Consider the following 12,716-nt stretch of genomic DNA (forward strand, 5'->3'; position numbering starts at 1 on the left):
ATCCTTCAAATGGCCACTAAGGGTCAGCAGAAGCAAGCTGTAAACAACCTGTCTGTAAACATTCTGATATTTCAGCAGTTCAGTAGCCTGATAGCTTTTGTGTAAAAGCTGTCCCCGAATCTGCTGGTGCGGGTGTGGACGCTCATGTACACTCCTACCTGACTACAGGAGCTTGAAGAGTGTGTGGCTGGATTAAAGAGGATCCTCTGGGCCTTCCTCCTACAGTGCTGTCTGTAGAGGTCCTGGATGGCTGGCAGTTCAGACTTGGTGATACAATGTGCATATCTGGCCATCCTCCATACAGCTTTGTGGTCCAGAGCATTACAATTGCTATACCAGGTTGTGATACAGCCTCTCGATGGTGCCGTTGTTGAGTATTCTGGGGTTTATTCCAAACCCTCCTAATGATATGCATATTCATGTGGATAACCTGTCTAGCAACACCAGGCTCCACTCATAGTTTCTGACCACGTGAGGAATCTAAGATAAATATTTGCTCCAACTCAAATATCGATGTTGCAAATGGGGGACAGATTTCTTCCATTTGCTGTGATGTTGTTCTGTGTTTTCCACACTAGGTGTCAGCAGCAAACAGCCCGTTTCTAGAAGAGTGACCAAAACATGGAATAAGTTAACAGTAATGGATCTGCAGTTTGGAAGCTTTTTAGGCTGGCAAGACCAACAAGGTTTTATTTTGTTTGTTTGTTTGTTTTTTCAGTTTGTTCATCAACTTCAAAGTCTTATCTTAATGAAGTATTGTGATAAAGTTGTAATTCATTATGTTGGACTGGTGTAGAGCAGGCTGTGGTGTTCATGGGCACTCAGACTGTGATGTGAAAAGAAGATAAATGAATGACTCAATGACCCAGTTTGGAAGAAGATGCTATTTTTATTGGTCAAGTGTGAAAAGTACACAAAGGAAGGAAAAAACCATAAAACAAATCCGAAGCCTTTCACCTTACTACCTTAAATTCAACATGCTGGTCTATACTCACTGACACTCAGTCACAGGGGCAATATAAGACAATGGAATAGATAAAAAGCACATTTCCATTACTAAAGCAATAATTGGTGACTCTCCATTATAAAATATGCAGTAACATTAGCTTAACCCTGTAAAGCTTCATCCATGAAATAATTGCCAGAAAATTAAAATTTTCTGAAAGTGGAGGATTTATTGAACCTTCTGACAAATTAAAACAAAAAGAAATTAAATATTCATTTGAAAGTATAAGGTTTAATTTTCACAATTGTTTACACCTGTGTACTATTTTTAGCATGGCAAAAAGAATTTTAGGACAATTTTTAACAAAAATAACCAAAAAAATCTATCACAGTGGACTTTAAAGCCATCTCAGCATGTGTTACCATAACGCAAGAGGGGTTGCAGGTACATCTCTAGTCACAGCAGCTGAAAATCTGCTTCCTGTGTCCCTGAAATGATTACAAATTGTTCAGTTAGAACAAAATATTTTGGTCAGAATGTTTTGTGTACTCTAAAACAGCATCTATTTAAGTTGCCCCTTCAGATCACAGTGTGAGATGTTTAGAGAAGGAGAAACTGAAACCTGGCGGGCTGTAAAAAGCAATTTTTGCTGCTCTACGATTGAGCCAGATTGTAACTTCCTGCCTCATTTGATCACTAAGGGGCAGCAGAAATAAGCTCTACTGCTGACACTGAACTGGAATCAACGCAAAATATTAATTTCTCTGTGGGAGATTTGTGGTTATTTAGCTGCTACATGGTCTTTGCATGTTTGAAGCCAGTGTACTTTGGATTTATTAAAATCTTTCAAGGCTGCAAAACTATGAAGAAAAAATACTCAGAGCTGAAGAAAGCCAATGAGTCAGTAATAACTCTCTGTGATATCATCCCCACAGGGTTCATCATGTGACAGTATGTCAGCATCAGTGACCAAGCCCACGACTATCAGTACATTTAGCTGTTGTTAAATCCTGGTTGGTGCTCAGGTGTGCATTGCTATCACATGACTTGATAAAACACCAGTAAACAAAAAAAGGTCTGTAGCCTTTAAAATTGATCTGAACAGTGAGTCATGCAGTGAATTTATCCCAGGATGTTCTCCACATGTGAAGGTGGTTAGAATATGGCATTTCCGACCTTCTTCTAGTTTTCTTTGTCCTCTGAAGTTGGGATGAAGGACGCAGGTCCTGAAGGTAGTGCTGGCTTGCGGAGGAAAGGATATGTGAGTTTTTCCCTCACACAGTGCTGGTAGGTTCGGTCACAGTCAAATCCAATTGGACAGCAGTGGTAGCCATCCAGACAACATTTGCCCTGCAAGAAACACTTTTAGTCTCTCAAAAGAATAATTATCATAGCTGCAAACTTGCTTCATCTCAGTGGAAGATAAAGGGAATTTCTTTAAAATCATGTGTTTTATTGCACAAGAGTGTTTAGGCTGACTCACAGGAGAGTAGAGACAACAGGTCCAGCCTCCTTGTGGGTGTCTGCAGCAAGTAGTGCCATCAGGACAGTAGGTGTAACTGTCACAGTAGACCACCGAAGTCTTTATTTGATCTGGGACGTGGCTCTCTTTAAGCTCCTGGAGTGGAGTTCCAGGCAGTTCAGGGGGGGCTGGTTTCTCTGCAGCTTCCTTCTTCACCATGGGTATGGTCAGCCACGGCTGGTCTAATTTCACACAATTCATGGTAACCAGGTTACAGCGATATCCTGACGGGCAGCAGTGGACCCGGTCGGCACAGCACATGGCCTGCAAAGTAAGTAAGACGAGCAGAGCTTTTTAACAACCAACAATCAAGTTACTGCACTGGCAGAAAGTTTCTGACTTACATTTGGATATGGGCAGCAGCCATATCCGATATTAGCCTTGCAGCAGGTGGCGGTGTCTGGACAAGTACTCCCATCAGGACACATAGAGCATGAAGCAAATCCCCACAGAAACACACCGAATGACAAACACAGAGTGATCCTAAACATCTGGAAGACAGAATCAACATGACTTTGCAGATTTTTTTCTTTCTGAACTAAAAAGGTCAGACTTTGTAACTTTAATGTGACACACTAAAGTCCAATTTAAGTAGCAACAACTAAACCATAAAACACTTTACAAAAAAGTTCACTTCTTTTAATCACTTACCTTTAGGCAGTGAAGAAATTCAGCAGCTTCCTGTGATGCCTTTCACACTTTCCCTTCTGCTGTATCACACACAGCTCTATATAGTGCAGGTCAGACACTCCCACTGAGTAAGAATGAAAGATTAACTTCACGTAACACCCCTCTATCTCGTGACTCTCATATTAAGACAGACAGGTTTTGAAAATTTCTGGAACTGCAGAAGTTCAAATCCACTACTTAACTGCTGTAATTACTCAGCTTAATATACAGTCTCCACATATCCTCATATGACATGACTGTGTATGCACAATAAAGAAGGAGTAGGTCTGTAAGCCTCACCTATCGATCAAAGTACAAGAGAGCTGGCAAAAGTACAGACATTCTTCAATATGTAGGAGCAGAGATTGAACTACTGAGTACTATTTATCACAGTTGCTGAGCAGTCCTTACGTTTGTATATAACCTCTTCTTCCCCTCCTGTCCTGTCTTTCTCACATCGTTCTCTATCTCTGAAGTTATTAACTTTTTTTCCCTCCCTCAAATGTGTAACCTGTACCTTTGGCTAGCAGACACACTTTTGTGACAAAGTGCACACAAACAGTTTGTGTGTTTGCAAATATTTGTTGACCTGTTAGAAATGCTGGATTTTATAAAACACTGCTCCCATTATGCTCGCTTCTCTTCTGTAGTGCTAGCTAGAAGCAACTTGCAAACATCTGGTCCAAAAAGTGTTGTTTTGGATCATTTTGGCCTGCTTTAAGGGCTGAATATAGTACTTTAAATAACATATAAATCATAAATTTCTGCCTATTTTGTGCCATTGTGTGTAATAAGCACCAGTGGTGGATGCACCAACAGGATTGTCTTTGTTATTTTCCCTCCATTTATGTTCAAGTCGGTTTGACATCTGTTATGTTAAACAATAGATGGTATGACAACAACAAGAAGACACACCACCTTTGTCACAATTATTGTATCTTCTTGCACAACATGGCTATGTGAACGCTGCTGTCTTGAACATGCTTAGAACCCTGAAGATAACCATCTGCGGGAGCTGACTTCCTCTCCACTTCTTGTCATTGCTAGCTAAACTTGCAACACTGGTCTTGGTTACAGAAAATCTCAAATCAAATCACATATCTACAACAATTACAGCAAGGGATGACTTTTAAGTATGCCTTAACTATACCAAGTGTTTTGATAGCAGTTCATGACAAAGTCATCGCACAGCCGAAGCACAACAGCCTCATATAGCAATGGAAGACCTTAGGTAATTAGCACTGCGGCTAACTTGTAGAGGGCTAGCATGGTGGTGAGTGCAGGACACGGGGGGGGGGGAACAAAACTAAAAAAGTGTGAACTTCAGTCCATGGTGACCATTAATCTACTGCGTTGAAAAAAGAGAACGATGTGTATTGGGAGCCTGTTGTTGCTCCAAAAGATTAACTAGCTAAGGATAGTGCCCTCCAATTAGGGTTGCCAACCGTCCCTTAAAAAACGGAATCGTCCCGTATTTAGAAACAAAAGTACACGTCCCGTATTGAGCTAATAAGGGACGCACTTTGTCCCGTAATACAGTGAGAATCAAAAGTAGTCTATAAGTTTTAATGTAATTAACGCTTTGTTTGAAACCATAATTCCCAGCCCCGCCCCTGCTTTGTGACCAATGAGCTGACAGCACACTTATGACTATTCGAGTATGACAATTCAGATTACCGCTCATCTCATTGGTTGAGGAAAGGTCGCTTGCGGAGAAAATACCGGAAGACAACAGATGACCACAACAAAAAGCATGGCCAACAAGGAAACAAACGCCGACACTGCGGTGCAAGTCTCAGACGACAGTACACCTGAAGCTGGGCAAACACTGTGCGATTTTCAAACTGCACGATTGGCTCGCATGGGTTAAGTTCGTAGGTCACGATGCAGGTCTCACACTATACCGCCCGATGCTCTGATGCGACCTGAGTCACAGTGTGCCTCCATAAAATGAAGGTTATAACAGAAAATCTGTCGCTCGCTCTCCCTCTCTGTCTTTCACTCACACAGACACACACCGCCATCAACATTGCTAAATTACTAATAACAAACATGATCAGGCAGCTGTGATTGAGCAGCAATGTAAATCCAACTATTTTCACGGTTGTTGTGGTCGTGATAATTTGGTGATGCCACATCGAAAAGGCTCGGATGAGCTTTCCAAAGTTCTACAAGTTGTGCCTCCATCGCTTGAGTCCAGATCACACGCTGCACTGCTGCTCCGTCTTTTTCACCGACGTTTACGTGTTTGCGCGTGAGCAGTGTGAGCGGCTGCGGTGACACCCTCACGAGCGATTGATGATCGGGAGCTGGTCGTGAGGTGTTAATCGCTTCTCGTTACCCCACGTATACTACACGATGCACGATGAAGGCCAAAATCGGCCGATCACCAAATTGGTCGCACGACTCAAAAATCGGCTCAAAATGGGCCAAAAATCGCACAGTGTGAGCCCAGCATTAGACCAGCAATGTTTGTTCCTCTCAGAGAAAGAAAAAAAGGCTGCAAAAGTGCAGGGAAGAATGGGAAAAGGAAAACTCCTATACATGAAGCACATGAAGAACATGAGGGGCGTGAAAGCTCGGGGAACCCTTAACCAATTTTTGTCCACCAGGCCACGGCAGAACCAGATATGGTTTGTAAACACTGGTTTGTTTGTTTTTAAACCCTCTGGTTAAGGTTAAAATGGGCATGTGCAGTGAATATCAGCGCTATGTGGCCAGAAGTGTGATAATATAATTTATTTTGTGTAATAAACAACTGCAAGGATAGATGATTACAACAAATAGATGAGTAATACATAAAAGTAATACATAGATGAATAATGATGATGAGTTATGATGCGTAATCATGGGAACAAGTGGGTTTACAAACGGGAGCAAAGGCTGAAATAATGCCTCTACTGAAGCCAATTGCACTAAATGCACTAAATGTGCACTGTTACAAGAATATTTTTCTTTCTATTGTTTTCTATTAATTTATATAATTTTAAGTTAAGCAGGACAGAGTTCTTTTAAAGAAAGATTTACTTTTATTATCAAAAGTTAAGCATGACAGGCTTCTGTTTAAGAAAGAGACCTGTTTTATTGTGTTAATGTTGTCATTTTGAGCTAAAAATAAATGGCTAAATGACTTTTGTTTCCCATGTGTTGATATCACAAAGAATACGCATCTACTTAAATCAAATTCAAGTCAAATGGTTAAAAAAAATAATTTCACACACAAAAAAAGAGCTAAAAAATTCACCACACTGGGAAGGGTGAAGACAACTGGGTCGCCTGGCCCTGGCCACGAGGTGTCCCTTATTTATTTCTCAGGGAGTTGGCAACCCTACCTCCAATGAAAATAGGTGCAGCCAATTATTGAATGGACTACCACATGAGAACATTTTGAGAACAGATTGAAGCACCCAAGACTACGCATTAAAGGTCCAAACTCATGCTAAAGATGCAAAATGTTTATCTCCGACTCTCCATAATGTTTTCATTTAAATGTAAAAATATGGTTTCTCTCCTGGTATTCTGGCTTCCTCCCACAGTCCAAAGATATGAATATAGTGCGGGTTTATTAATTGGTGACTCTAAATTTTTCTGAGGGGTAAATGTGAGTGCAGATGGTTGCCTGTCTGTCTGTGTTAGCCCTACAACAAACTGATGACCTCTTTGTACCCTACAACTCACTCTATGCCACCACTCCTTGCAAATGTGTTTGCAAACCTCACCTACTTTTTCCACTTCTACATCTCTTCAGTGACAGATCTCATTTGTTTCAATCTGCAGCAAAACAGCAATTCCAAACATACACTAAAGATCTCAATATGCTCCAAGAGATGGTTTGCCTTTATCGCTAAACTTTCTACTGAGAAAAAAATGATGCTGTTTGAATGGATCTAATTGATATAAAATGTTTGCATTGTTAACAAAAGTATATTTGAACACATCCTCATTGCATGCCTTTTCCACAATGCTAAAAAATTTTTCGTTCTATTCCTGCAGGAGTTGTGTGATTTGTAGCGGTTTCAGTTGTTCACTGATGAACACTGAAATGTTAGTGAGGTTCACCTGCTGTATTTGTTGTGCTTTATAATAAGCATAAACCACTGATCACATGTGACAGGGTCAAAGCCATCAGCGCACTGTGAAACAGAAATGGAATTTCCATTAAATTACAGTAAAACACTAAAAACACGACCCGACATTCACTGTGATCACTCCAGTGTGCTGTATTAGCAGTAGGTTTTACATTTTAAAAATAATGATCTCAACTGGCTCATTTCTACTTTTTTTTTTTTTACTGTAACATATAGTTGTATGACCTGATGCACATTTCATTACAAGTACTGAGAACTTCCTGCAGGATTCTTGCTACTGCTAGCTAAACCTGAAACACGGGTTTTGCCCACACAGTTACTGGAAACCACATCACACAACAAAGTCTAAATGTCAAATAACTGTAACAACCATCAAAATAATGATAATGATAAACATCCATGAGTAGATGTATGTAGGTGCAGGCTCAGTACTTTTGTCCATGTAAGTATGAGCTTCACTGTCACCACTTTAGGTTGCTTCCAACTGAGCTGTACTGGAATTTAATTCCATAACTGCCAAGCATGCAGGAAGGTAGCACCAAAGGAGGAATTCAGAGCTATTTTAAGCTTGCAAGACCAACAGGTTTCTTTGTTTTTTCTTACATTCAACAGTGAGTTGAATGTATTGTCCAAAAAGAATACTTCCTATCAACTCCCCCCTCTCTCTCTCACTGTGATTGTGTGTGTTTTTCTTTCTTTCTTTTTTTAAATTATGTATTGTTAATTGTAAGAGTTTTTGGAAAGCTTTTATTTCACTGGGTATTTTCTCACCCCACTAATCTGCTTACCTGTTTAGGTGTGCAAACTAGAGGTGTAACAATACTCCAAAACTTCTGTTTTGATATAGGAAAATATATCAATTTTACAACACTGATATGCTTTAATAAAAGATTTACTTCTTTATGTGGGTATAAATGTATGGGGAAGAGGGAACTTCCGGATACGAATTGCGGGTGATGCATTTTCTGATTTTTATACATGCTAGACATGTGGTAGAGCTCTAATATGCATGTTACATCCCCCGGGAGGATGTTTTCATGTTCAGACTGCTTGTAGGGGAGAGCTGCCTTTTGTTTTGACACCCTGTTTTCTCCTGTTTATGTGTTGTTAGGTAGGTTATGGTTATAGGTTGTATATTTTGTTTCTTTGGAGATAGGTAAGTTTCTTTTATTTATACATCAGGGAAGTTTTGTTATGTTGGCCTTGGCTCTCCCTGACGTTATACCTCAGTCTGAACCCAAATCCCATCACCGGCATTAAATAAACCTTCTAAAATTACCATCTTGGCTCCTCCTTCTCTATCCACCTTTATGTTCGTCCCTTCAACCCCCTAGACTAGCCAGGGGACGTAACAATGCATCTTTTAATTAGTTTGTGTGAGATAGCGTGGCCAAAGTTGTCACGACTGGGGCAGCAGCCATGTGAAGTGTGGAAGGAGGACTCAATTGCAGCACTTATTAAGATGTGAGGATGGTTTATTGAGAATACCGAACACAAAGTGGGGATGGCAAAACAGAACTAAGGATGAACTAAACTGGGAGAAACTAAACGAAAGAGTAGCAAACCTGAACATGAAGGGAGGTGGAGGCCCTAGAGTCCCAAACAAAACGTTCACAAAACACACAGGGGAGCAGAGTCTGAAACATAGTTCAGGTGGCCGGCCTGGGGGCCGATAGCACAGAAGGCCAGGATGGGACAGTTCAGGAGGCCGGCCATGAAGAAGGCCGTGGCGGCGCAAAAACAGTTCAGGAGGCCGTCCATGCGGAAGACAGTGGCGGCGACAACCTAGTTCAGGAGGGCGTCCACAACGGCGATGACGACCAGCCAGCGGCCTAGAAAACGGCCGTTGATGATGAGGTGCTAGACGTGGACCGGATGGCGGCGTGCCAGCAGCAGAGGATGAGGAGAAGGATGAGGAGAAGGATGAGGCAGAAGCGGCTGCTGAAGCCAAACCAGGCGGGGCTGAAGCTGATGCAGAGGCCGGGCCAGCTGAAGCTGAAGCTGATGCAGAGGCCGGGCCAGGCGAACACTTCGAATTGGGACAGCCGTCGTCGCGTGGCGGTGACGTAACCGCACTTAAAATGCGTACTTCAAGCGTGCAGACCCTGAAATGGGACACAGCGTGGGAAATCACACACACAGGTGGGAGACACAGCTGGACCTGATTAACCTGACGAGGCAGGGGAACACTAACACCAGGGACCAACAGAGGGAGCACAAACCCAGAAACCCAGTATCCAAAACACAAAACACAAACCATCCCAAAACAGCCCACAAATAATAATGAAAATAACAACAATAAATACACCAAACACAAAATCACTGCGTCACGGACTGAGGATCATGACAGTACCCCCCCTCAAGGGCTGGCTCCCGACAGCCACAGAGAAACACCACCAGACCCGGGTGGGCGGTAGGGGGTCCAGGACGGAGGGACCGGACCAGGACAAAAATGGAGGCCCTAGAGTCCCAAACAAAACGTTCACAAAACACACAGGCGAGCAGAGTCTGAAACATAGTTCAGGTGGCCGGCTTGGGGGCCGATAGCACAGAAGGCCAGGATGGGACAGTTCAGGAGGCCGGCCATGAAGAAGGCCGTGGCGGCGTGCAAACAGTTCACTAGGCCGTCCATGCGGAAGGCCGTGTTGGCAACAGAAGTCCGAAGGCCGTCCCCGCGGAAGGCAGTGGCGACGACGACCTCGTTCAGGAGGGCGTCCACAACGGCCGGTGATGATGAGGTTCTAGACGTGGACCGGATGGCGGTGTGCCAGCAGCAGAGGATGAGGCAGAAGCTGCTGCTGAAGCCGAACCAGGCAGGGCTGGAGCTGAAGCTGATGCAGAGGCCAGGCGAAGCTGAAGCTGATGCAGAGGCCAGGCAAGGCGAAGCTGAAGCTGATTCAGAGGCCGGGCCGGGCGAAGCTGAAGCTGATTCAGAGGCCGGGCCGGGCGAAGCTGAAGCTGATTCAGAGGCCGGGCCAGGCGAAGCTGAAGCTGAAGCTGAAGCTGAAGCTGAAGCTGAAGCTGAACCGGACGAAGGCGAAGCTGAGGCTGAAGCTGGACCAGACGAGAATGTCGCTGCAGGCGGCGGCGTGGAAGCCGGAGACAAAGGCGCTGCAGGCAGCGGCGTGGAAAAATATATAAAACAGTACCCAGATGAACACTTTGACAAAAACATTTATGTTTACTGAAGAGGAAATATGGGGCAGCATGGTGGCGTGGTGGTTAGAGTTGTTGCCTCACAGCAACAGGGTCTTGGGTTTGAATCCACCATCTGGATGTTTGCGTGTTCTTTATGGTTTCTCTCCTGGTATTCTGGCTTCCTCCCACAGTCTAAAGATATGAATATAGTGGGGGTTTATTAACTGGTGATTCTAAATTGTCCTGAGGGGTAAATGTGAGTGCAGATGGTTGCCTGTCTGTCTGTGTTAGCCCTACAACAAACTGATGACCTCTTTGTACCCTACAACTCACTCTATGCCACCACTCCTTGCAAATGTGTTTGCAAACCTCACCTACTTTTTCCACTTCTACATCTCTTCAGTGACAGATCTCATTTGTTTCAATCTGCAGCAAAACAGCGACTAAACACTAAAGATCTCAATATGCTCCAAGAGATGGTTTGCCTTTATCGCTAAACTTTCTACTGAGAAAAAAATGATGCTGTTTGAATGGATCTAATTGATATAAAATGTTTGCATTGTTAACAAAAGTATATTTGAACACATCCTCATTGTATGCCTTTTCCCCAATGCTAAACAAATTGTTTTGTTCTATTCCTGCAGGAGTTGTGTGATTTGTAGCGGTTTCAGTTGTTCACTGATGAACACTGAAATGTTAGTGAGGTTCACCTGCTGTATTTGTTGTGCTTTATAATAAGCATAAACCACTGATCACATGTGACAGGGTCAAAGCCATCAGCGCACTGTGAAACAGAAACGGAATTTCCATTAAATTACAGTAAAACACTAACAACACGACCCGACATTCACTGTGATCACTCCAGTGTGCTGTATCAGCAGTAGGTTTTACAGTTTAAAAATAATGATCTCAACTGGCTCATTTCTACTTTTTTTTTACTGTAACATATAGTTGTATGACCTGATGCACATTTCATCACAAGTACTGAGAACTTCCTGCAGGATTCTTGCTACTGCTGGCTAAACCTGAAACACAGGTTTTGCCCACACAGTCACTGGAAACCACATCACACAACAAAGTCTAAATGTCAAATAACTGTAACATCCATCAAAATAATGATAATGATAAACTTCCATGAGTAGATGTATGTAGGTGCAGGCTCAGTACTTTTGTCCATGTAAGGATGAGCTTCACTGTCACCACTTTAGGTTGCTTCCAACTGAGCTGTACTGGAATTTAATTCCATAACTGCCAAGCATGCAGGAAGGTAGCACCAAAGGAGGAATTCAGAGGTATTTTAAGCTTGCAAGACCAACAGGTTTCTTTGTTTTTTCTTACTAAACAACAAGCTGTGGTGGAGTGAGTTGAATGTATTGTCCAAAAAGAATACTTCCCTATCAACACCTCTCTCTCTCTCTCTCTCTCTCTCACTGTGATTTAAAATTATGTATTGTTAATTGTAAGAGTTTTTGGAAAGCTTTTATTTCACTGGGTGTTTTCTCACCTCACTAATCTGCTTACCTGTTTAGCTTTGCATACTAGAGGTGTAACAATACTCCAAAACTTCTGTTTTGATATAGGAAAATATATCAATTTTACAACACTGATATGCTTTAATAAAGGATTTACTTCTTGATGTGGGTATAAATGTATGGGGAAGAGGGAACTTCCGGATACGAATTGTGGGTGATGCATTTTCTGATTTTTATACATGCTAGACATGTGGTAGAGCACTAATATGCATCTTTTAATTAGTTTGTGTGAGATAGCGTGGCCAAAGTTGTCACAACTGGGGCAGCAGCCATGTGAAGTGTGGAAGGAGGACTCAATTGCAGCACTTATTAAGATGTGAGGATGGTTTATTGAGAATACCGAACACAAAGTGGGGATGGCAAAACAGAACTAAGGATGAACTAAACTGGGAGAAACTAAACGAAAGAGTAGCAAACCTGAATATGAAGGGAGGACAGCACGGAGAGCATGCAGGGGATTCACAGAGTAATGCAGAGTACGCAGGGTAACACAGAGGATGAACACAGACGACGCGACGAGGAACAGAGGCAAACACACACTATAAATACACAGAGGGACACTGGGGCTGTGTCCCATTTCAGGGTCTGCACGCTTGAAGTACGCGCACTACGCGCACTACGTACGGTGCGTACTATAAGTACGAGAAGTGCGGAAGTGAGAGGCTTGTGAAATGGGACGGTATATGCTTCGTCGCGCTGTTCAGGTTGCCTAGCAACCATGATACTAACCGCGAGACACGTTACATACAGCTTTGTTTGACAGAAATGAAGGAGAAAAATGTTTTGTTGGTCATTCATTTTTGTCATGACATCACTTTGAT

The 12,716-nt window shown here is 42.7% G+C and overlaps 1 protein-coding gene across 1 annotated transcript; it reads right to left on the reverse strand.

Annotated features, from left to right (window-relative positions):
- Positions 1-869: 869 nt before the first annotated feature.
- Positions 870-3,240, reverse strand: LOC146493426 (progranulin-like). The gene is made up of 5 exons (XM_085148995.1): positions 3,120-3,240; positions 2,813-2,959; positions 2,430-2,732; positions 2,123-2,296; positions 870-1,434 (listed from the first exon to the last, which is right to left on the reverse strand). Exons 2-4 carry the CDS (start codon positions 2,957-2,959, stop codon positions 2,129-2,131), a joined length of 618 nt encoding a protein of 205 aa, XP_085005121.1. The 5' UTR covers positions 3,120-3,240; the 3' UTR covers positions 870-1,434; positions 2,123-2,128.
- Between the last annotated feature and the right edge of the window lie 9,476 nt (positions 3,241-12,716).

The sequence above is a fragment of the Neolamprologus multifasciatus genome, chromosome 22 (genome assembly GCF_963576455.1).
Source record: "Neolamprologus multifasciatus chromosome 22, fNeoMul1.2, whole genome shotgun sequence".
Lineage (NCBI taxonomy): Eukaryota > Metazoa > Chordata > Actinopteri > Cichliformes > Cichlidae > Neolamprologus > Neolamprologus multifasciatus.

Bases quoted from the DNA above. Each gene is read 5' to 3' on its own strand.
- LOC146493426 (XM_085148995.1), bottom strand. From the start codon at position 2,959: ATGTTTAGGATCACTCTGTGTTTGTCATTCGGTGTGTTTCTGTGGGGA. The intron at 2,733-2,812 runs GTAAGTCAGAAA...CTTACTTTGCAG, and splicing joins GCTGCTGCCCATATCCAAAT to GCCATGTGCTGTGCCGACCG. The intron at 2,297-2,429 runs GTGAGTCAGCCT...TGTTTCTTGCAG, and splicing joins CCTGTTGTCTCTACTCTCCT to GGCAAATGTTGTCTGGATGG.